Source organism: Tachysurus vachellii, chromosome 3, assembly GCF_030014155.1.
Source record: "Tachysurus vachellii isolate PV-2020 chromosome 3, HZAU_Pvac_v1, whole genome shotgun sequence".
Taxonomy (NCBI): Eukaryota; Metazoa; Chordata; class Actinopteri; order Siluriformes; family Bagridae; genus Tachysurus; species Tachysurus vachellii.
The window spans coordinates 27928539-27956205 of record NC_083462.1 but is presented as its reverse complement, the minus strand read 5'-3'; the positions used below and the strand labels follow the sequence as shown (position 1 = coordinate 27956205).

General features: G+C 38.0%; 3 protein-coding genes across 3 annotated transcripts in view; 1 reads left to right on the top strand and 2 right to left on the bottom strand.

Annotated features, from left to right (window-relative positions):
• snx17 (sorting nexin 17) overlaps positions 1–18345 on the bottom strand; it is a 43229-nt gene extending 24884 nt beyond the window's left edge. The window contains exon 1 of the mRNA XM_060866577.1: positions 18334–18345. The gene's annotated coding sequence lies outside the window, so the exon portion shown is untranslated. The remainder of the gene's footprint in view (positions 1–18333) is intronic.
• On the bottom strand, positions 355–11547 carry eif2b4 (eukaryotic translation initiation factor 2B, subunit 4 delta). Its single transcript, XM_060866574.1, has 13 exons — positions 11455–11547; positions 6682–6719; positions 5885–6047; positions 4382–4585; positions 4101–4183; positions 3426–3517; positions 2475–2589; positions 2219–2295; positions 1935–2037; positions 1300–1427; positions 1010–1190; positions 758–938; positions 355–642 (listed from the first exon to the last, which is right to left on the bottom strand). The coding sequence occupies exons 1-13, from the start codon at positions 11474–11476 to the stop codon at positions 443–445; spliced, it is 1587 nt and encodes a 528-aa protein (XP_060722557.1). The 5' UTR covers positions 11477–11547; the 3' UTR covers positions 355–442.
• Positions 18346–20154: 1809 nt separating the features above from the next.
• nme6 (NME/NM23 nucleoside diphosphate kinase 6) overlaps positions 20155–27667 on the top strand; it is a 42132-nt gene continuing 34619 nt past the window's right edge. The window contains exons 1-3 of the mRNA XM_060866578.1: positions 20155–20409; positions 21635–21737; positions 22120–22159. Coding sequence (XP_060722561.1) covers positions 20317–20409; positions 21635–21737; positions 22120–22159 — 236 coding nt within the window. The 5' untranslated portion in view covers positions 20155–20316. The remainder of the gene's footprint in view (positions 20410–21634; positions 21738–22119; positions 22160–27667) is intronic.

Here is a 27667-nt window from a genome sequence, read left to right as displayed (position 1 = left end):
ACCCTGGTCATGAACGTAGAATACAGCAAGATGTGATCCTTCACATACATTTCTATCGCTTTGCTCACTGAAGCCTACGATGTAACTCACTTTAGTGAAAATGTCAGGCTTAAAGTTGATCAATGATGCTATTTGTACCAATGAATTCCCTCGCATGTTTCCACTGGTTTAAGTGGGATAACAAAGCCTGCAGGTTGTTTTGTTTCCACAAATGTGTCTGCTTTACACCCTAATTAAACCTCTGAACGAAATGCAGAAACTGTACAAGTACAGAAACTCCTAAGTGCTGCAAATGATTTCATGTCGAAGATAAAAATAAATAAATAGACAAAACAGCATTGATTAAAAATGAAGTGGCATTTAAGATAAAGGTTTATTCTACGCCAGCTGTGCAGTGTGTGCAGGCTTGTGAATACACAGATGTAAGACGGAAGCCTGGTCATCACTGATCCACATTCTTCACTCGTAGCACTACAGGCACGGAGGTACAGGGGATCATGCCTAGCTCAGTGATCACTAAGTCAACAAAGTCTGGCGGCGTAACATCGTAAACCAAGTTCAGCAAGCCCAGTGATTCCACACACTGCCAGTTCTCCAGCTGGGTCTTTCCCTTCCGTGTCACGATCAGGTCATCGGGATCATCTAATAGAGGGGATGAAAAGAAGAAAAAAAAAGACTCAGTCAAAAACACACAAAGCATTTTTTACCAGCTCAACTTATTGTATGATATATTAACAGGTGAGTTGAATATAATTACCCAGCTCGTTAGATACGAATGAGTCCGTCTGCACTCGTTCACAGAACTTGTAGGTCTCACAGCAGACCAGCACAGGCACATTGTACGCCTTGGCTACAAGGGCTATTTGGGATGTTCCTACTCGTGACATGACGTACCCATTAGCCAGAAGGGCATGGGCTCCAAGAAACACCTTAGACACCTGTGGATGAGCGCAATTATAAGAATGATGTGTGTTGGCGTAGTGCAATATAACACTGGTGTGATACGTGCCTCAGGCAGAATGTAGGAGAGGGCAGATATGAGCACGTAGGTACAGCGAATGCCTCTCTTCACCAAACGTCTCAGTGCTTCCCTGCCCTCCAGTCTGGGCCTGCTGTCCACCACGATGACTCGGAACTTCCTCTGGAGTTTGTCAAACGCCTCACACAGAATATAATTAACAAGTGAAGAGCTGGGAAGAAGAAGAAAAGAAAAGAAAAAAAAAACACACATTTTCCCCCACAATCAGGTAAGTCCATCGTAAAATCAAAACCTAAGGAGGTGGATGCTGATTCTCTTACCATCCGTAAACTAGAATGACATCACCATCACTAATCTTTTCACTTGCGTATTTAGAGATGGCTTCAGCAGCCAACTTGATCTTCTCGTTTACATAGTTGTCAATACATGACAATAGTTTCATCTTAGCCTATGAGAGGGAAGAAAAGAAGAAAAAAATGCCATCCAGTTTTTAAAAGAATAAAAGCATGTTGCAATGTACATGTGGTAGTACTTAGTAGAAATTTGGCAAAATAGCAAAAATGATGTTTTTCTGCCTGCAAAATATTTGTATTTATTTTTTAACCATGCCTGTAGGCTTTCTGCATAAGATCAGGAACGCTAAATAAGGAGCCACTAAAAAACACAAATATAAAAATAGCTAGTTATCTCAAGATGTTTAATTGTTAGCTCACTGAATAGTGTGATTTCTTCACACAGTAAATGTAAAGCTGTTGGCCATAGTGAAACAGACATAATAGAAAATGCCACTCAGCTGAAAGATATGTGCATTTTCCCTGTGCTTGACTTTAGCAGAAGATAGTCAGTGCGCAGACAGTCAGGCACTAGTAAGTCTAGCAAGTAAACCAAGCTACCAAAAACATCCTTAATGCACACTTTCAGCATAGCGTAATCATGCTTTAATAATATTTCTCACCTCCTCTTCCTTGCACTGATTTGGAATATTGGAGATCTCTTTCTTAATGTATTTGATTGCATTACCCATGCTTGCAGATAGGGGGCGACATTGATTGAGGAAACTACAGAAAGACAAAAAAAAAAAAAACAAGGCAACTTATCAATCGCGTTCGAGCGACCAACTCAGTGATTTTAAAGGTTATCAGGTTAAGTTTGAATGAAGGAAATAAGTATAAAACAACTCGTGCACCAACTGCATCTGAGCAGAGCGATGCATACGGAAACTCTGCGTGTTAACGTTACCTGATGTGGGGCTTCAGTTTGTTTACTAGGTCCCTGGACAACTCTTCATGGGGAGGAGTGCTGTAGTCTTGAATCACCTGGAACGTTATGGTCATAAGGAATCTTTAAGGTTCGTGAGCTAATTTGGGTTGACTTGATTTATTGCTGTTAAACATTCAGTAATTATAATAACTGAAAAACTATAAGTCAGTAACTGTAAGTTTTTCCATAGTCAACCCAAGCAAATAAAAGGCTGAAGTGGTAACTGACATCATACCTGTTTAAAGGCATGCAAGAGAGCCACAGAGCGAGCATTCGAGCCGGCTATGATGCCCTGTGAGTACTGCAATCCCAAGCGGACTACGGAGGGGTGGATAACTGTGGCAGGGATGCTGAAAACAACACGTCCGTTATTAACATAATACTTAAATATTTATTATTAACCGTTCAACAGAAGAGCACTTGTTCCTCAGCAGAGGTCGTACCACTGGCATGAAATGCGAACGTGATGGCAAATTCCAGGACTTTTCAAGCGCAGTTTTTTGACTGGTGGATTAAAACGTCCGAAAACATTTTAAAACATGGGCGCATCCTGGAACTGATCTAAAATACTGAAGAATTTTGCTCTGTTGTACTGCAGCATAATCCACATGTATGTGTGAAGGTCTGTAAGTGAGATAGCAGACATGTGGCTCATAATCAGTTCTACTACTAAGGGGTTTCTTCATGCACGTGGCCTGGAATAGCTCTAGACACGTACAAAAAAAAAATTCAAATAAAAAAAAAAAAAAATCACTTTTTTTTTTTTTATTATTATATATACAGCGTCTGACATCTGAGTTAGAACAGATAATGTAATGAAGCCAAAAAATAATGTTGTGGGAGTTGATGTACTACTGGGGAGGGAGCTGAAAACTAGAGCTGCAAGGATCTGGAAGCTGTTCAGGGGATATGAAATATATGGGAGGCAATAAGCTCATTAATATAACTAGAGAAAACAGGAAAACTTGTAAAACACGTCACATAACCTGGTGTTATATTTTACTTGCATTTTTCTTTATTATTTAACACAGGTTTAATCAAGCAATATTATTTATGAACGTCAAAAAAAAATTTTTTTAATTTTACTGTCGATTTTTTTTTGTTTATTTTACAGATTTTACTGTACTGTAAATGTCAAACGACAAAACTCTGTCAGACTGTTTACACTGCAGGTATGGAGCAGTACCTGATTAGTTGTGTGAGAGGGGCTTTGCGGCTGTACTGGTGCAGGTGGGAGAACAGGCTGACTTTGTAGCCATACTCTGATCTTAGAGGAATCTGTAAGAATAAAAAACAGACATGAACTCTTTCAGCTTGCGGCACATCGAAGGCAACGGTCAGCTCTGTCACTGTGGAGAGGATATTGTTTTCTCTTCAGGATCAGTGCTGATGTCCTTCGGCAATAGCACGATAGATTTCGTGTGGTTTAATAGCCGGAATAAACATGTAAAAGATGCACAGTACATAACCAAACAGATGAAAGACTAAAGTCTACTACATAACCAAATGAAACCCAAGTAGCCTACGGAACACCAACACACGCAACCAAACAGCAACTGATGCTTTCACATGTCAGGGACATCCTATATATCCTTGCTCATCTCTAATCATGTGCACATTTAAGCAAAACAAAACAAAACAAAAAAAAAAAAAAAAACAGCACACAGTATGGGGTCAGACCTTGACTTGAGACATATTTACGCGGCTCCCCTGCCCTGACCTCTGTAAGAAATGGGAGGTAAAGCATCTGAAGTAAGCGTGAGGTCGAATCTACATGATCAGTAGGGGAGGAAGATGTGAATAAAGAAAGAAGGAATGAAGGTATCACCCATAACAAACACTGTGATGAAAATCTCCTGACCTGTTGTCTCTCAAGCTTCTTGGCCAGCTTTCTCACCACTGCAGGATCATCTACTTGGATGTGTTCCGGTAATCTTTTCACCACTGAGGAAGACGATAAGGAGAAGAAAAATAGTGAGGAAAGTATAAATCGTTCGCAGACGGAGTAAAATGTTTCAAGTGGAAAGAAGGATCGATGACAGAGCAAACACTCGCTATCTAAAAATCTTTGGGGGTTTTTTTGTATTGTACAATATAATCAACACACGTCTGTTCAGGGCATGTTCACTGTGATTATGTTACCTGGCTGAAGGTCACTCTGTGGAGCTTTAGACTTGCTCGTGGATGTGGCGCCCGGCTCTTTCTTAGCCTGTTTTGCTGTGCGATCTGCTTCCTGGCGTGCCCTTCGCTCTGCCTTCAGCTCTGCTTTACTTTTAGCCGGCTTGTCTGCAGACGCAGAGCTCTCAGCTGCAGATACGCTGACAGGAGCAGCGACCGCTGATGGTGCTACAAGACCAGAGACAGGAAGGAGCACGTGAATAAAACAGCATATACAGTGCAAGCAAAGAAAGGAGTTACTGTTACTGTGCAATATTTAAAACATATGTGAGCATGCAAATCTAAAACCAAAGCAATAAAATCCATAGAGCATCATTTATAAGACGAGTAAATGAATCCTAAACGGTGGACAAATAATAAGATGCTGCTAAAATGCTAGAACACAAACACACACACAGACTGTTTGATAAATGCATCAGGGAAAGAAAAAAAAAAAAGAAAAAACAAACATATGATAGATTATCTTTTACTTTATAAAACAGGATTTGTAAAGTTACTTTTACTGCAAGAACCTCCAGTGGAATCTGTATAAATCTTGCATGCAAATGCCTGATACTGCAGCGTTTGCATCAACATCTACATCACCGTAAATCTGTAAAGAATCTCAACCCTGTTCTGTAGAGCGTGCCAACAGAACTGTAGGAACAGCTCGTTAAACATAAGACACAATCACACCCGTGTGTTATTCAATCCTATGCTAATGAAAGAATTCTGATAATAATAGCATGACGTGTGATACGTGTAAAAAAAAATGAATAATCCACTTTTAATAGCCTACAGAATCAAGAACAAGACACATAACACCGTATCCACTGAGGACGCATCTCTACAAAAGATATTTCAGCAGTATAAGTGCAGCAGCTCCATAGTTGCGTTCTAAATAGTGTGTTTCAGAGTTAGCCTGTCTGTTTAATTGTTCTCTGTGAAAAATGAGTAGTTTTGGGTCGCACAGATAAATAAAATAGTCTATTATTTGCATGTATAACAACTGCTAGTATTAAAAACACATCCATGAGCCTTCTGTTTTGCTGCATGCCAAAGACGATCGCTTATAACCCCGAAAAACCTGGTATCTGAAACGTTATTTATGTTTACATACAATATTTTAAATATGATTTTGTGAAATATGAAGACAAAATGAACAGCTTTCATCTGACCGCATGTGTGCATTAAATATAGTGCTTATATTTCATATTTTGTTGATTAAGATATTTCACACTGACTGGTTTGTGGTTTAAAAGAAAAAAAACAAGGCATTATAAACGATGTATCAGTCAAGTGCAGTTTGATGCAGAATTTATTTTGTCATTTCAACTCATTTCCATCTCAGTGAACCTTTCTCTACTCTCACCAGTTAGAGATGTCTCTGAGACACTTTTTAGGGCTGTAATTTTGCTGATTTCTTGTCATTTTTCTACACATAAGACTAAGCTGTTGCTCTGAGACGTCTGACTCTGTGTTGCACACCTTTCTGTGCTGGACTCGGTGTAAGTGGCTGCTGAGCAGTGGAAGAGGCTGCTTTTTTTTCTTTATCCGTCGGTCCCTTGTCATCTTTTTTGCACTTCTTCTGTTGTTTCTTCTCTTTTCGCATACGCTGCTTCTCTTCTTTTGTAAGCTCTCGACCTTCATTCTGTAGATGGCAGGAAAAGGTTCAGACACAATAACAAACTTTACTAGTAATGTGTGTGTGTGTGTGTGTATGTATATATATATATATACACACACACACACACACACATATACGTATATACATATTATACATACATATATATATATACATACATACATACATACATACATATATATATATATATATATATATATATATATATATATATGTATATATATATATATATATATATTTATTAATTACACACATTTATTTATTTATTTTCATTATAATACCAAGTGACTGCATTAACAGACTTAGGAACAGACTTACACCCTATAATCAACTCAGAATCAGAATCAGAATCAGGTTTATTGCCCAAGTGTGTTGACACACACAAGGAATTTGGTTCCAGCTGTTTGTGACTCTCAAAAGTACAGACATAAATAACACTATACTAAACAAACTATACAAGACAACACAGACAATGAGATACAATATAGACAGAATGAGTATTAAATATGAATATAGAATATGAACATAAAATGTTGTGTACATAAAGTGTGGGAGTGCAAAATTATGCTTTTAGTACAATATATAGCAGCAGTAATGTGTGTAATATATACAGATGCTTCTGTACTATAATGTGACTCACCTTCACCTTTGTAATCTCCTCGAATTTCCCTTCTCCATCTGCAAAAAGAGAGTTTAGCATCATACTAGTTAGCTAAACAATTAGCATTAAGCCTTCACACACGCAGTCATGTGCACACACACACAGTCATGCGCACACACACACACACAATCATGCGCACACACACACACAGTCATGCACACACACACACAGTCATACACACACACACACACAGTCATACACACACACACACACAGTCATACACACACACACACAGTCATACACACACACACTCAGTCATACACACACACACTCAGTCATACACACACACACTCAGTCATACACACACACACTCAGTCATACACACACACACTCAGTCATACACACACACACTCAGTCATACACACACACACACAGTCATACACACACACACACAGTCATACACACACACACACAGTCATACACACACACACACTCAGTCATACACACACACACACTCAGTCATACACACACACACACACAGTCATACACACACACACACACAGTCATACACACACACACACACAGTCATACACACACACACACAGTCATACACACACACACACAGTCATACACACACACACAGTCATACACACACACACACAGTCATACACACACACACACAGTCATACACACACACACACAGTCGTACACACACACACACAGTCGTACACACACACACACAGTCGTACACACACACAGTCGTACACACACACAGTCGTACACACACACAGTCGTACACACACACAGTCGTACACACACACAGTCGTACACACACACAGTCGTACACACACACAGTCGTACACACACACAGTCGTACACACACACACACACACACACACACAGTCATACACACACACACACACAGTCATACACACACACACACAGTCATACACACACACACACAGTCATACACACACACACACAGTCATACACACACACACACACACAGTCATACACACACAAACACACAGTCATACACACACAAACACACACACATACACAGTCATACACACACACACACACACAGTCATACACACACACACACACACACACAGTCATACACACACACACACACAGACACACACACTCAGTCATACACACACACACACACACAGTCATACACACACACACACACAGTCATACACACACACACACACAGTCATACACACACACACACAGTCATACACACACACACACAGTCATACACACACACACAGTCATACACACACACACACAGTCATACACACACACACACAGTCATACACACACACACACAGTCGTACACACACACACACAGTCGTACACACACACACACAGTCGTACACACACACAGTCGTACACACACACAGTCGTACACACACACAGTCGTACACACACACAGTCGTACACACACACAGTCGTACACACACACAGTCGTACACACACACAGTCGAACACACACACACACACACACACACACACACACACACACACACACACACACACACAGTCATACACACACACACACAGTCATACACACACACACACACAGTCATACACACACACACACAGTCATACACACACACACACAGTCATACACACACACACACACAGTCATACACACACACACACACAGTCATACACACACACACACACACACAGTCATACACACACACACACACAGTCATACACACACACACACACACAGTCATACACACACACACACACAGACACACACACACACACTCAGTCATACACACACACTCAGTCATACACACACACACTCAGTCATACACACACACACACAGTCATACACACACACACACAGTCATACACACACACACACAGTCATACACACACACACACAGTCATACACACACACACACAGTCATACACACACACACACAGTCATACACACACACACACAGTCATACACACACACACACAGTCATACACACACACACACAGTCATACACACACACACACAGTCATACACACACACACACAGTCATACACACACACACACAGTCATACACACACACACAGTCATACACACACACACACAGTCATACACACACACACACACAGTCATACACACACAAACACACAGTCATACACACACAAACACACACACATACACAGTCATACACACACACACACACACACAGTCATACACACACACACACACACACAGTCATACACACACACACACTCAGTCATACACACACACACTCAGTCATACACACACACACTCAGTCATACACACACACACTCAGTCATACACACACACACTCAGTCATACACACACACACTCAGTCATACACACACACACTCAGTCATACACACACACACTCAGTCATACACACACACACTCAGTCATACACACACACACTCAGTCATACACACACACACACAGTCATACACACACACACACAGTCATACACACACACACAGTCATACACACACACACACACAGTCATACACACACACACACACACACACACACACACACACACACACACACACACACAGTCATACACACACACACACAGTCATACACACACACACAGTCATACACACACACACACAGTCATACACACACACACACAGTCATACACACACACACACACAGTCATACACACACAAACACACACAGTCATACACACACACACACACACAGTCATACACACACACACACACAGACACACACACACACACTCAGTCACACACACACACACACACAGTCATACACACACACACACACACACAGTCATACACACACAAACACACACAGTCATACACACACACACACACACACAGTCATACAAACACACACACATACACAGTCATACACACACACACACACACAGTCATACACACACACACACACACACACACACACAGTCATACACACACACACACACACACAGTCATACACACACACACACAGTCATACACACACACACACAGTCATACACACACACACAGTCATACACACACACACACACACACAGTCATACACACACACACACAGTCATACACACACACACACAGTCATACACACACACACACAGTCATACACACACACACACAGTCATACACACACACACACACACAGTCATACACACACACACACACACACACACACACACACAGTCATACACACACACACACACAGTCATACACACACACACACACAGTCATACACACACACACACACACACACAGTCATACACACACACACACACACAGTCATACACACACACACACACACACACAGTCATACACACACACACACACACAGTCATACACACACACACACACAGTCATACACACACACACACACACAGTCATACACAGTCATACACACACACACAGTCATACACACACAGTCATACACACACACACACAGTCATACACACACACACAGTCATACACACACACACACACACACACAGTCATACACACACACACACACACACAGTCATACACACACACACACAGTCATACACACACACACACACACACACAGTCATACACACACACACACACACAGTCATACACACACACTCAGTCATACACACACACACTCAGTCATACACACACACACTCAGTCATACACACACACACTCAGTCATACACACACACACACAGTCATACACACACACACACACAGTCATACACACACACACACAGTCATACACACACACACACACAGTCATACACACACACACACAGTCATACACACACACACACACAGTCATACACACACACACACAGTCATACACACACACACACACACAGTCATACACACACACACACACACAGTCATACACACACACACACACACACACACAGTCATACACACACTCAGTCATACACACACACACACAGTCATACACACACACACACAGTCATACACACACACACACACAGTCATACACACACTCAGTCATACACACACACACACAGTCATACACACACACAGTCATACACACACACACACAGTCATACACACACACACACAGTCATACACACACACACAGTCATACACACACACACACAGTCATACACACACACACACAGTCATACACACACACACACAGTCATATACACACAGTCATACACACACACACACAGTCATACACACACACACACAGTCATACACACACACACACAGTCATACACACACACACACAGTCATACACACACACACACAGTCATACACACACACACACAGTCATACACACACACACTCAGTCATACACACACACACTCAGTCATACACACACACACACTCAGTCATACACACACACACTCAGTCATACACACACACTCAGTCATACACACACACTCAGTCATACACACACACTCAGTCACACACACACACTCAGTCACACACACACACTCAGTCACACACACACACTCAGTCACACACACACACTCAGTCATACACACACACACTCAGTCATACACACACACACTCAGTCATACACACACACTCAGTCATACACACACACTCAGTCATACACACACACTCAGTCATACACACACAGTGAGAGAGAACAGACGCAACATGATGCAATTTTCACTACACTTAGCATTAGCTGAGTCAGACAGAACAAGCTAAATAAAGGAAAAGCGCAACTTGTTTTCAGTGGAAAGGAAAAAAACACAGGGGGATTTTTAATGGCGGTCCAATTAAATCCATACACGATAAAGACAAGGGCTTTGCTCTTGGATGAGTGCTGCTGTCACTCTGTTTGGTCTTACCTTTTCCCTCTGAGTCTGCCATGTTTCCAGTTTGCGAACACCAGCCTGAGGAACTGCTAAAAACGTGCAGAAATTACAATGCTGCCCCTAGCGACTGGAGTGTGGAAGTGAGACATGCGCAATGCGCCGTGCGCGTGAAAATGTGTGTGTGTGTGTGTGTGTGTGTGTGTGTGTGTGTGTGTGTGTGTGTGTGTGTGTGTGTGTGTGTGTGTGTGTGTGTGTGTGTTTGAAAAATGATGACAGGCCTGACATGGCTTATGGAATTTATCATACAGTTAAAGGGATGCCTTTAACACCGTTTTGATACCATTTCCTATTCATAACTTACAGTTTTAGTGTTAATGACTCACTTATTCAAGTTCAATTTATAATTCAAGTAGGAGAAAAAGTTAAGAAAAAGGTATGATGGGGGAAAAAAACATGTTTTCCCTAGTAAGTGTTGTGATGTCAACATGCTGGTGGTCAGCCAGGACTTCTGTAACCACAGCCACTGATTCCATTTACTCCCAGGGAATCCACAGAGTCAGACAATCTAGTGAGATGTATCTGATAGACCTCTAGCAGGTGTCAAACCACCACAACGTACCCAAAACACATCAGCTGTCTTCTTTGTACTTATGGTCACTACCTACACCTATAATCACCATAAACATAGTTACATCCCTCATCAGTCTAGGAGTGGGGAATTAATGACAAGAAATGTGAGAAAAAAAAACAGGTAACAACTTTCTTCTTTTGTCCCTGCACTTGATAAACACAAAAATGCAAAAGGAATTCATTTGCAAGTTCAACACACAAAAGGAAATCTTCACATGGCCTTCAGGAGGGAATGTGGTTGAAATTACAAATATATAGATCTTGTGACTGTTAGGAGGAGTATTTCTTTCTAGGATTACCAAAAATAACATTTTAAGTAAATCTCACAGCGAAAAGAATGAACAGAAATAGCATATAAAAATATTTGATACATAAAATCTTTATGTATATGGGCATCACTGTATGTGCCAAGACGTTCTCTGCCGGACATTGGGGTGTTCCTGCAGTGTGTTTTGTGTCATGTGTCACACATTTTTGTAATGGACTCATTATTATATCTATTTAGTTCTATCTATTTATTGTGTGTCGGTTCTTATACTGTGTTTTGCCGGTTCTTGTGCTCGTGAATTTATGTTCCCTGTCTGTTTCTTTTGTTAATAGATTGTTGTTTTTTAACTTGTTATCTCTGTGTTTTGGGTTTGCTTTTATTCCCGCCTTTCTTGACAATATGCCTAGCAAGTAAAACAAGGAAAAGACGCAGGCTTACTAAATCTACTTTAGATGTAAACTTTAGATTACATTAGAAAAACAGCAAAGCAACATCATAACCACACCACAATACTCACCACATGCATTAGCTCATTAGCAAAGTCCATTAACTGCTGCTACTTACGTACAAGGCTCTAATTGGTTTAGCTCTAATGTATCTAACTAGTATTCTAACACGTTACAATCCTTCACGCTCTCTGAGGTCACAAAACTCAGGACTTCTGGTAGTTTTTTTGTTGTTTTTATTACTATAGACACCTGACCCTTTTGCTTTAATAGGAACATGCTGAGTTAAATGTTTGCATTGAGAGCGCTCGGCATCGGTATTAACTTATATATACATACATATATATATATATATATATATATATATATATATATATATATATATATATATATATATATATATAATATTATATTATATATATTAAATTATATTTGTTCTTTTATCTACAGTGAAATTTAAGAATAAAGAATACAATGTAGTTTATGAAATGTTCAATTAATAAAGAGACCTTTACAATCACATGATTCATTCATCATTCGGCATTTTATTTAGTTATAACTGTACATAACAAGCGTACTGATAGAAAACAGTGGATATTGTTTCTTTAGTAATAAAATGTATAGCATTTTAATAAGTATTCTTTCTTTTCTTTTTTTTATGAGTCATTTAAAAATGGCACTTTTTTTGTTTGTTTTAAATGGCTAGTTTTTATTTGATAATGATCTGAATTGCTGGCTGAATTCACAGCGCAGTAGCTGGTTGAAGGGGACCAAACCTCACAGAAACACCTGACTTGGTTCCATTTGACCAGCTACAGCAAGGTGTGTTGATTCATGAAAGTGAGGAAATCGAATAAGAAGAATAAAGCCTGTATTAGTGCTAGAGTACTGGGGAACTGCCTTTCGTCCTCTCTAACGACTCCTTACCTGTTGAGAAAGAAAGAAAAAAAGAATTCAAATTTACACAGAGACACTAGATGCACTCTGAACATCTTATATTTTTAGATTCTCTGTAAGTCTCTTGACTTGTGACTTGCGATCATGGTTAAAGTTGCATATCACGGTTACTATTGCAAGCTGTCCTAGGATTTCTACTTTGTGTGAAAGCTCCTTGTACTTAGCACCTTACTTTGTGTGAAAGGGCAGAAATTATATTTAAAAAAAAAAGTAAATGTAAATATAAGAAGACAGCAAAATATGGATACTGGCTGCACATATGTTAAAGGCCTTTTAAGGTTAGAATGCTGGCAAGACAGAAAGATTAGAACAGCTGCTCATAATGTCTGTTCAGTGAGACAGCTAGAGCAGACAGTGATGAGCCTTCAGCACATGCCTTTGCCCAAGCAACCACATAAACAACAGTATTAGCGCCTCTCCTGCTGCCCACTGTATGGGGTTCGTCTATTAGCCCTGCAACTATTTTTCCCAAGAATGATACAAATACAGACAAAAATGCTTTAGCCTTTTTCCTGGTGACAAATTCCTCCTGAAACCACACACTTCCTTACATTCCATAACTGGATTATTCATATGGGGATATAAGGAAGCATGTCTTCACAGAGAGGCAACAACTGGATTTTCTTCTCTGCACAGATAACATATCCTGTTATATAGCACCGTGTAAGCCCTATAATAACGCTATAGTAGGTTTGAGCACAACAATGGAGGTAATATACATGTTGAATGGTTCATAAAGTCTATTCAGGTCTATCAACCCATCTATAATGGTTAAACATCTATCAGTCATTCGTGAAATAACCTCAAATGTCAAAGTAAAATAGTAACCAAAGTTGAAAATTACCTGTACTGGGTGTCACTGGAGTCCTGCGTGTTGTATATTTGTCGATGTTGTTGAGTGAAGTAAGGACTACGGGTTTGTAAGATATATTTAGCTCTATTAAGCAAATGTAGCACCATCCCCTATTCGGCACGAATGTTGTCAACCTACAGAACTAGAAATGACATCTGGCTCTGCCTTTTACTTTGCAGAGGTGTGGAAAAGTGCTGTTAGCCTACAGTAGATCAAAGGTAAGCAATGATAAGTGTGAGCTTGATGACACTCCTACATTTGCTTCCTCCCAGCACACCTTTTCATATGGATTACTTCTGTAAAACGTGTGATATCCTGCATTTGTGGGTTTGATAAATAATGCATGGATACTTTAAGTAATATCCAAACCTTACTTAGATCTTCATTAGATAAGAGTTAAAGAAAGAAGGCAGTGTTGGTTGATCTTCTGAAGCAAAAACAAACAAAAAAAAATAGTCTTTCTTCTTTGTTAAAGAAATGAACATCTTGTGAGGCTCTAATCCCGATACCGATGGCAAGGTAATATCTTTAAGTGCTAGACTGCCATTATTAACAATTAGTTGCTAGCTAATTAGTGGAATACAGTACTGCTTAAATACAGTAGAAAACCACAGCAACAGAACCTTGTAGCTTTTCTAGACAATTTAACACCTCTCTCTGAAAGACTCTCCCAATAATTTAATGATCTTTTCCACACCCCTCTCTCTTTCTCTCTCTCTCTCTCTCCCTCTCTCTCTCTCTCTCTCTCTCTCTCTCTGTCCTGCGTTGTCCCATCCTCCGCTTAGCCCAGCTTGTGGATTCTGCCCAGGCATGTCTTCCTGCTCCCGGCCTTTTCTATCCCTCTGTCTCCCTCACTCTCCCCCCCTTGCCATGGTGGCCTCCCACCTGCTGGTGTCCTTTAGAAGCCTGGGCCTCTCCTGCGCCTGCTGTCCAGCCCAATCAGAGCCATGACATGGGAGAGCAAGTCACACCTTTCAGCTGTTCACACAAGGCCCAAGACACCCTACACCCTTTGCTCCCCTTTTTATGCTGAATTTCAATGCTTCTGAAAGAAAGTGAATCCTAATTTCTGGTCACAGAATCAACGTTAGGAAGTTTCTAGGTATATTTATTGCATTCTAGGATTACATAAGCTTAGATTTGAGCTTCAGTACACTCTGATTAGTTACTTTAATGTGCTATAAACTGTGTGGTTTATTTCAACTCATTTATATACTTAGTCTTCTGCCAAGGATGGGTATAAACCATCTAAATATACCATGCAAATGGTTTTTTATTTTAATTATAATACATTTCATAAATGACAAAAGCATTCATTTTAATGCTGTGTAACATCTATCACATTATGAAGCAATAGATAATAATAAGGTCGTTCGTGGTTAAAAAAATTTATCAGGCTTTTTTTTTTTTTTTAATAAATTTTGATTTAACTGCTCATCTGACTTGCTATTCACTTGATTTAGCTCGACAAGAGAAACAGGAGAGTGCTGGTTCTATTTTCCCCTGCAGCAAGCATGGCAGTATCCTGAAGTCAGCACCTGTGTTCTAAAACGAGCCTGAGCAACAGGAGCCCTGGACCCATTCACAGAAAGCCAGGGCTAAAGATGAAGCTTATACTGAAACCTAATGCCCAGCAGGATTTTAACTGTGTAAAGCCTCTTAGTATAGTTATTATCAGCATCCTAGTCTCATTTCTGGTCTGCAGGGATGATATGTAATGCTTACGAAATGAAACCTTTCCATTTTCATGTTTCATGGAAATCATGGCGGTTATTGAAATGGCCGTAGTATAAAGCTACAGTATATTAAATCAGAAACTGTTCAAAAGTAGGGATGTTTTTATCAGGACACCGAATATTTATATCAATTCATTGTATAACATGAATTCAGTCAGGCTTAAGCCATGTACAGTATAAATATGTGTGGACTGAGCATTAAATAAATAGGTGACAAAAAAAGTTTAAAAAAAAAACAACAACAGACAAACAGTATTCCCAGTGTTGATGTCAATTCCAGACTGGGTTGATAGTTTTATTTTTAACTCAGGCACACACCGGCTGAGGTTCGGCTTGCTAATAACTTTGTCCCTTTCTGTCACATGAATTCGTCAGCTAGCATCCCTTTGTATTTCAGAGGTCATTGCTCTTTTATTCAAAGCAGCAAGCGTAGCCTGTAATGTCCCTGGAGGTCGCACAGCATGAAATGAGGGCTCAGATATGATTCAGTGCCATTTCAGAAACAGAAAACATTCACTGACTTCAGAGCCAACGATACTAATCGGCTGCTGTGACTTCCCATCAGAGCTGATTTTTTTAGCTAAACGAAGCCCTTCCTATTCTCAGTGTTGTCTAGGGCCCACACATTTAACAGCTGACCAATGTTTTTAAAGCAGATAGATTGATCTTTAATCTGACTAAAAGTATTTCCTTTAGATTAAATAGATTCCTTTTACACCAGATCCAGAGCAGTTTTGGTTATAGCATTTGTGGAAAGTCACGTCAGCATATAAAATAACAAGATAAGATATAATGGGATGCAAACAGACTTTGCAAATACCAAGAGTTCTGGGCACAAGAAGGACAAGGTAGCTCAATTTCATTCACAAGTGACAAAAAAAAAACAAACCCCACAGAATTTCCATTATTTTGAACATTTGTTTGTAGCAATCCAAAACATTTGACAAAATCAAAGCTAATGTAGTTTGAAAAAATATTTTGCTATGACACATTTCACTAGACCTCATTAGTAGTGTATAACATCTCGGACTTCAGAAACGTTTTAAAATAATTGTATTATTTTCGTAACATATGTACCATTACTTAGCATTTTTGGTAAATGTTAAATGAAGTTATTTAAAACCCGACACCGCATATTTCAACAGTTATATTTATTTCTCTATTTACTGTATGGAAATGACCCTATAAATACCCTACAACATTTAAGCTCAACTGTAAAAGACTCTAAATAACTCAATGACAGATAACAAGAGAGATCTAGAAAATCTGAAAAACAAACACTGCAAAATTTCGTTCTCTTCCTAACTGTATGTAATAAATATTAACTCTTAACTGAACAATGAGGAAATAAGGTGCACCGTATAGATGGACATGGACAAATATTATCAATACAAATGAAAAATCCTTGTAGCACAAATGACCTATGATACAAGAAATTATATCTTGATAGGGAAATATTATTTTAAATAAACATGATTATAATTGTGATTGTGATAAAAAATATAAGAAACAAAAATATGAAATCTAATTTTATCATTTATATCATTTCTTATTTATATAGATAATTTTGCTAATTTTAAAGCACCAACAACAAATTGCATATACAATTTTGCAATGTGCAAATTTTGAAATCATGAGTAAATGATTCGAAGTCAGTTAAATAATATTTACTGGTTTTAACGTTATATAAAATTATAAAAATGGTGCTGGTTAGCAATTTGACAATATTCAAGATATTTTCACCTATCAGTTTTGCAATGTAGCATTAAAACCTGTAGGATTAAAAGGACCTGTTGCTGGCAAAACTCAGTCAGAGTTAAAGGTGAATTCCTTCCCTGGTGGATGCCAGTTGTTCGAGCTGAGCTTGAAACAGTTGTCTCAGAGAGCCCCGGCCCACACCAAGAGGGATCAGAATAGAAAAGGTCAAATGAGACCTGTATTTAGGCTTGTAAAAGTTAAAACAGGTGCCAGTCAGAGCCAGCAGATGACAGTTTTATCTCAGACAAAAACATGGACATACATAGAGAGATAAAGGTTGACAACTGGGCCTCATAAAGAAAATAGGATCTTTGAGCTGAAAACATATTTAACATGTTAAAATGGAAACTGTTATTTTTGTATCTATAGTGAAAGAATTTTTTTACCGCATTTATAATCAAACACTATTTAGGCCCATAACATGTTGGCTCCAGAAATACGCATGTTACAACTGTCAAAGAAAAGAGTTATCACTGATAGGACACTAAATAGCAGGTGACCAAATGGGAATATGACAGGAAATACCTTTCTGACCTGACCCACCCCTTCACCTTCTGTTTTACTGAGGCACATGAAACACACAGGGTGTCGAAACAGAGTTGTGTTTGACTTCAATTGGTGTCAGCTACCCTGTTGTAAAAGCAGGACAGACCTCCTAAATAATGTGTGAGAAGTGATGCCTGGGGCATGGATCATTTAATAACAAATAATACATTTTACCCCAATTTGTAAAGTGTACCCTAAAGTTTATCCCATTCTAATATGTTCATTTGTTAGACTGGTGAATTGAAAAGCATTAGGTTTCTCTCTGTTTATTATACACTTGCTTGCTTGGTGATGAGGAAAAGCAGCCGACACTGAAAACTGGCATTTTGATTTAAATTTAATGAAATTTTCAGCATGAAATAAACAGCATCCAAACTCTCAAGACTATATACTGCATTGTATATATAAAATGCATTTAATGTATACAGTACATCTGAAATGTATTCATCCAATTATTCCTTCAACCTCAGTATGGTTTTATAGTTTCATATGATTTTTAACGGTTACTTCTTAGGTGTAAATGTATTTTGATTTCTAGTACGGCAAATCATTAAATGTTAATAATAATAAAATAATAAAAGTGCATTAAATAAAACTGCGTCATATCAATATACAGCCTGGAAACATGTATACATTACATTACAAAATATATTTCAGTAAACAACATCAACAACAACAGCATCAGTAAAGCTAATTCTAATAATAAGAAAAATGATTAGAACAAGAATAGTCTTAATAATCATACAAGAAAAGAATAACAAACAGGAAGAAAGATGAAGGTGCTGAAATTTACAATTTTAAAGCAAAAAAAAAAAAGAAAAAAGAAAAGAAAATGACAATAATAATAATTAAAAAAAAATAATAACTAGTACTAGTAATTATAATTTATATATTATTATGTATATTTTTAGTTTATATTGTTAACTAGTTATTATAGTTATTATTGGCAGCACTAAAGGTGGGTTTGATGTAAAAGGAAGTACAATAATACAGAAAAGACAGTATGTTATGGTGTTATGTTGGCAAGGGTGCCAATAATTGTGATATATACATTTATAAACGTATAGCTGGTTGCAATAGGGGTTTTTATTTTCACTTCAGTAAATTAAAGGTGAAATTTCTCAATAACGAACAGGAAGAAAAATAAAGGTGCTGAAATTTACAATTTTAAAGCAAAAAAGAAAGCAAACAAAACAACAACCACAACAACAACAACAACAACAATACTACTACTACTAGTAGTAGTAATAATAATAATAATAATAATAATAATAATAATAATAATAATAATATTTAACAAATATTTTTAAATATAAAAAATAATAATCATCTGGAACTTTTGTATGAATCAATATATTATAATAATATGAATATACAGATCCAGCTCATGCTAGCGTACTAAACAGTATGCCAGAGAAACCCACAGAACATTATGTTGATGTTCTCTTAAGTATGTGTAGTATGTGTACTTCGTGTTTCTGACGTCACTGTGAGCTGAGAGGAGAGATTTGATTGGACCGTTCTTCTTGTTGACGAAAAAGCAAAATGGCGGCGCCCATGGAGGCTGTGAGACTCGTGCAGAAGTAGCAAACGTAGCAATACAATCTTTTTACTAGGTTACTGGATGATGTGAACTTTTAGCTAGTTTATATTAAGGTGACAAGTAAACACGAAGGAGCTTTTTTAGTCCAAATAAAGGCTATGATTTTGACACGGCTGCGATGCGCGAGGGTGCTGCAGCTAACACTTGCGGTTATAAAACCGGACGCTGTCGCTCATCCTCTAATACTGGAGGTGAGAGGAGGAATAATGTGTACATCTGTGTGCATTTATATCTAGGATACAGGTTCCCAGCCTTTCTCCTGAAACACCACGTGTCCTGCACTTTTAACGGTGATGATGATGATGATGATCATCATCATCATAATAATAATATTTCATATCAGAATACATTCTTTGCGATATTAAAACTGCTATCTCTGAGTGATATTTCACATACATAGATCTTTGGGTCAAATATAGGCTGTTTTTGTGATTGAACAGTCTCTGAATTCACTGTAAAGCATGGACTGATGTCCTATTCAGGGTGTTTTCCTACCCTCATGCCCAGTGTTCCTAGGATAGGCTCTGGATCCACCATGACCCTGATCTGCATAAAGCAGTTACAGAAGATGACTGATGAATGATGCTTTAATCTTCACATGTGGATGCAAGTGAAAGTGGTTCATTGAAACGTTGGATGATGTCTAATATTTTTCTTTTCCCTACAATGTTTTCTGCCTCCTACTTAGTAGTAATTTGAAATGCAGAGAAACATTTTGAGTTATTCACTAGGGATTTTGAACATTTTATAGACAAACGATAGACGTATAATGCCACATTCTCTCTGCCTTGAATGAATCGGTTTGCCTTTTTAGACATCTATAGACAGACACTTTATTAATGCTATAAAGAAAGTTGGAGAATTTTAGCAGCCAACCTGATGATATGAGACTAAAGTACAATAAAGAGCAGTAAACTGCTAGAAATAACATTGTTATGACGCAAATGTTGCATAACCTTACAGTAAAATTAAGCAAAATAAATTACATGTATCGTGTTCCACGTGCTAGCTTCATTCCCATTTTATCATTATCACCAGTAATTAGAGTCTCTAGGGTTTTGCAATACTCTGAGGAGTTTTCCAGAATTACTGCAGCTTTACGACAAATTTAGGCCAAGCCGTTTGCGTCGTTTGACGTCATCACAGCAGACATTCAGCCAAAGCTGTGTTCGATTCACGTGCGTCAAAAATGAGTACAGCTGTCAGCTATAGAAAGTTATTACACGTGTCTTCACTGTTAGAAAATGTTTTGATTCTTCTGATGTAGGAAACACCAACATTAAATTGTATAACATTCCGAAATTATATATATATCATATATATATATATATAATGTCAATATCTTTTTTTTTTTCTTCGTGTCCCAGTTCACTAAAAGTAATTAATTAATTCATTTAAAACATTTGTATGTTTAAGGCTCTTCATCAGAAAATTCTAGAGAACAACTTCATCATTGTCAGGAAGAAAGATCTCATCTGGAGAAGAAGTGATTCAGAAAGGTTTTATGCAGAGCATAATGGTAAGAAAGAACCTTTGTTATTTTACACAGACAGATTCGGGCAATATGTATTTTAGATTTAAGGCAGACTAAAAAAAATATTGAAAATGTTAATATAGTGTGCATATACTAAAGTATAACATACCCTGTGAGTGTTTACTAAATGGACAGCTCGATAATTGGCAGTGTCACATTTACCATTTATCTCACAAGCAACAAAACATTATTCTCTTTTACCAGCTTGCATGTCATTCATAATCCATCCATGAGTCATGCTGGAGCTGAATCTCGAGCCTTAGTAAAGCCCGCTGTTGTACAGAATCCCATCTGACATCATGCCAACAGAGTAACAGCCCAGACTACTTTTTACTGAAATACATTTACATTTGTGTGTCCTTTGTAGAACGGTTCTTCTACCAGCGACTAGTCGAGTTCATGTCAAGGTATGAGTGGGTCATTATTTAATTCTCATCCTCTTCACTATTTCTTCATTAGCGTTTATTAAAAATATCTAAAGAAAATTCCACATTAGAAATTCTAGTATATATAGAGTATATACACTTGTCAGAAATGAATACAAAATCAAGCTAACTCAGCAATATTCGATAGAGATTGCAGTGAGATGTGTCTTGTGTCATCATTACACGCTTTCAGCAAAAGCTATTTTCAATTGAAATATTTTTCCACAATTAAAGTACCCTCTGATTGTCTTTGTACTGTACGTGCAATAACTCCCACTATGACATTTATTTCTGCATACACTGTTTATAGTACATAATATTTGCAGTGTGTCTGGGTAGACGTGCACAAGTGTGATTCAATTTGAGTTCATTTGTATAGCGCGTTTAACAATGGACATTGTCTCAAAGCAGCTTTACAGAACATTAGAAGCATAATACAAAAAAAAATTATATTATACAAAGATTAATATAATACAAAAGTTCAAGGTTAATATTGTACTTATATTTAAGCGTGTTATCCGCAATGAGCAAGCTTGAGGTGACTGAGGTAAGGAAAAACTCCATTAGATGGAAGAGGAAGAAACCTTGAGAGGAACCAGACTCAAAAGTGAACCTTTTATTGAATCAGACATCTACTCTGTGTGATATTGTTATATTACACTGTACTTTCTGAAATTAAATAAAGTCAACTAAAGTTTGCTAGAAAACAAAACAAACAGAAAAATAAATTCAATTTTATAGAGTGAAATACATGAAAAAGTAATTATTGTGTTTAATGCTTTCCAGTAAAAATGCACAAAATTACATTAATAGAAGTTAATGCATTTGTTAATGTGAACAACACACACTAATTTGATTATTGTAATAGTATTTTGTTCATGTTTAACATTGTATAAATATGCAATAAAACACTTGGGGCCTGCTGTTATAGGATGCAAGGCAGAGTTACAATCCCAAATCTTCTTTAATCCTTATAATCTTTTCATATTTCATGCCTTTACAGTATTTACCAGGACAATATTGGCCATGAACTCTCTCATAATCAGTGTCTATACTACAAATCTATTTAGATTGTGTATATATAGTCTATCTAACGTATCTTGGCTCAATTGGCACTTGGCACTGGGTTGTTGATTGGCAGACTGGGGTTCAAGCCCCAGTGTTGCCAAGCTGCCACACTTGGGCCCTTGAGCAAGGCCCTTAACCTTCCCTGCTCCAGGGTTGTTGTATCATGACTGACTCTGCACTTTGACCGCAACTTCTAAAGCTGAGATATACAAAGAAAATGTGTTTTAATGTATATGTGACAAATGCAGCCTGCTAAGTAAAGTTTCAGAGAGCAGGGAGGGGATAACACTCATTTTGGATCATCTAATCATCTACTATCATGTCCTGTTTTAACATACCATACCATACCATACCATACCATACCATGACATAACATAACATATAGCCATAACAATTTAAATATATTTTTTGAATGTGAAAATTGCAAGAATGCTTGTTAATGTTTGGATGAATCTCCTGTCAGTTATTTTATAGACACTATACAGATCACCTAAGATCCTAGCGATGGGACGCTGTGATTATGGGTAGGAATCATTTAAACCTCCGGTTAGCTCAGAGGTCAATAAACCCAGTTTCTTGTGAACACAGACACTTCCAGACTGACTGTAATCTAGGACTGAGACTTTCTGTTTTAAGTTAACATCGACATGTTTCTGAATTTGCAAACGAGTTTTGATTTTTGTTTTTGTTTTATAATAGTATAGTATTTTTATTATAGAGTAATAAAGAGCTTCATGTGGATTTAGGCTGGATGTTTGTAAGAAATAGAGATGCTCCGATCAGCATTTTTGGGGCTGATCACCGATTACCGATCACTAAGATCATGAACTGCCGATTGCCGATCACTGCTGATCACAGAATGGCAGGGGAATGGGAATCTTTTATCTATAATCTAGCAGAGTTTGCACCATTTTTAGAAATGAAATTAACTCTAAATTAACTGTATTGAGTTAAAAAAAAACTTATACAAACATTGTGGAGAACGTGCAGAGGAACTCAGCAAGTTCAATAACTAAGCAGAGCTCAGGAGCTATATGAGACAGATTGGTGACAGGCGATGCAGCAGACATGTCCTTTGTTAAACATATAAAACTTACTGTTACTGCACACAAAGAAATAAAATCTCACATATGTTCCGACTCTCACGTGTTCTACTGAGTGAGTCTCTGTTCAGTTTATTGTTACAAACATGATCTGTATTTATATCTATATATATTTACTCAGTTCTGGTAAATACTGTTCACCAGTTATTACATAGTTCATAATTGAGGTTTTAATGATGTTCTGTTATTAAATTCTAATTTTATTTTAGTGAGGTGGAATTTTAAAGCTGATTATTTTACAGCACTTTAACTGCTGCTGCTGTGGCATCTACACCAACATTTATTTACTGTGATTAAAAACTCAGACCATTTGTGCAACAGCTGGAAGATGTCATTTTATTTAGTCATATTAGGGTTCTTTATGTCCGTGGCCAGACCCACTTCAAGTCTCCCAGAAAATCGTTGACCATAATGTCTTGGCTACCATCATTTGTCCTGCTTTGTAATCTGTAGGAAATACAAGTTGGTGTTAAATTGTGAATCTGCTAGAGACGGTTTAGGTGTTAAATGTCTGGAGTTAATATGTGAAAACAGCATTATAAGAACTTTAAGCATTTTTACTGTATTGCTTTTTTTTAATTTCTTACCACTGTGTGCTTCCTTTCGGGAAGAAATGGCTGGAGGAACTGAGGAAGCTCTGGAGATGGGAGGAAGCAGTCTTCTTCAACTGTCTCCACCGCTGGGGGTTGGGGGTAGACGTCGGGTGGCAGCACCTGGTAGAACTGAGGGTTGTACATGGGGTAGACGTTGTCAGTGTGTGCGGAGTCAGGTGTATTAGTGGCAGGCACATAGTGCACTGTTTCTTCCTGATGGAACAGAAAGAAAAAAACAGAGTTGGCTTTTAGAAAATCTGATTGTTTCAAAAAAACAAAAAGAAATGAACAGATTCATACTGAGGCTTACTGATGTAAATAATGATGCTTCTCTTCAGAAACAGGCCTGGATGTAAGTGAAATGGATCCTAATGATCAAGTTTACTAGCTTCATGATAATCAAATCACATTAGCGGCACTTCCCCATGTCCGTATATGGACACAAAAACATGTTCTCTCAGGTCTGTGTTATGCAGACAGACTTTAATGCTGTACCTCTGTGTACGGTATCATGTAGGTGGGTATGTGTTCGGGTGGAGACACAGGTTCAGGGGGAGATGCAGGTTCAGGTGGAGACACATGTTGGGGTACAGACACGTTCTCGCCTGGAAACAGGCTCTCGGGTTCATACATGGCTGTTCCTCCCTGAAGATCGTTGTCTATAATGTCTTGACCATCATCATCATTGGGGCACTGAAATGTAATCTGTAGGAAATACAAGTTGGAGTTGAATTGTGAATCTCCTAGAGATAGTTTAGGTGTTAAATGTCTGGATTTATATGTGAAAACACCATGATAAGAACCTTAAGCATTTTTACTGTATTACTTTTTTGATTTCTTACCAGTGTGCGCTTCCTTTCAGGCAGAATTGGCTGTTGGTTCTGAGAAAGCTCTGGAGATAAGAAGAAGCAGTCTTCTTCAACTGTCTCCACCATTGGGGGTTGGGGGTAGAAATCCTGTTGCAGGACCTGGTAGTACTCAGGGTAGTACTCAGGGTTGTACTCAGGGTAGTACACAGGGTAGTACACAGGTTGGTACACAGGGGTGTACGCTGGGTAGTACACAGGTTGGTACACAAAATGGTACTCAGGGTTGTACACGGGGTAGACGTTGTCAGTGTGTGCGGATTCAGGTGTATTAGTGGCAGGCACATAGTGCACTGTTTCTTCCTGCTGGAACTGAAAGAAGAAACAGAGTTAGCTTTTAGAAAAACTGATTGTTTCAGACAAAAACAAAAAGAAATGAACAGTTTCATACTGAGGCTTACTGAAAAAGACCTGGATGTATTACTTATTATACTGTATCTCCTACTTCTGTGTTAAATCATCATGTCTAAGGCTTTAGTGCTCCCTAAGACAATAAGCTACTTGTCTTACAATTTAATATAAAATTAATATAAATGTAAGTGATTATTAAACTATTAAATTTATTAACCTATACAAATTAATATTAAACTAGACAGTGTGAATGTTTAAGTAAAATGGATCCTGATGATCAAATTCACTAATCAACAAAGTCATAATCAGGAAACTTACCATTTTCCAAACTTGGTGGTGTGATGTTCCTCGTTTGATAAGAAAAATCGGTGAAAATGAAGTCTGTTATGTAAAAGTTTGGTGTTTGTTGTTTAAAAAGTTTGGTGTGTGTTGTGTGAATATAAAGTATGCAGTGTAAATTGTGAATAATATAAGTCTCTCTAAATAATGGCTTGCTCGATGCAGTTTGCTCATGTGTCTGAATTCGAATGTCAACAATTTACATTTATACCTTGATGAGCTGTCATTAAGTTCCGGATCTTCTATGACCCTGTAGGTCACATGACTCACCCTACAGCAGCCTTCAGTGTTATACACTACACTACTAACATATCGTCGCTGTCGGGCGGAATCCTCGTATCTCTAAAACCATTATTTTTCAGGCAATTAAAAAAACGCCGTATTTTTTTGAGTTATTAAACATTGTGTCGTTAAAGTTATTATACCTTATATTGCTATCATATACTGTTGTGTACCAACATTAACACAACATTTTCCCAAAGTCACGTTTTATCGGAGATACAAGCTTTATGACTTGGGAGCAGGGAGATACGAGATTATGCTGTCATTGATAAGAACGGTACGGACACAGACGTCGCTGCTGCCAGCAGTGTTCAATAAAGTCTGCGGTCATGTTGAGCCTTCTGACAAGAGACAAGGCTTCAATAGTTAACCAAAGCTAATGACTGTAGTTACATACATCTTCCTAAACTGTATTTTAATGATTTAAGAGCTATAAGTGATGCAATACAAAACACGATAAGCTGATTAGGCTGTCTAATAGGTAGAAATTAGTCTAATCTGCTCGCAAACTTACCTTTGTGGCTCACGGGTTTCTTTCTGCACAGAAGCATTACAGCTATCGATTTTTAACAAAACAGACCTACTCAAATGTATCTAAGCTGACTATTTTCACTTGTTAGTGTCCAAAAAACAGTGTTTTACATGCACAGTGCCAAGAGAGGCTTTGTCTATAAGTAGGCTGACTTAAAGTCAGTAAAATAATAATAAAAACAATAATTTAATAGTGGTATCCAAAACATTCAATTTAATTCAAATATTATATTATTAAAAAACATTTTAAAACGGCAATGAACGTGTATAATAAGCAGTAATAAATAGTAATAAATAGATATTTAAAATACATCAATAACACAGATAAACATAGATAAAATCATAGTTAAAGTAATA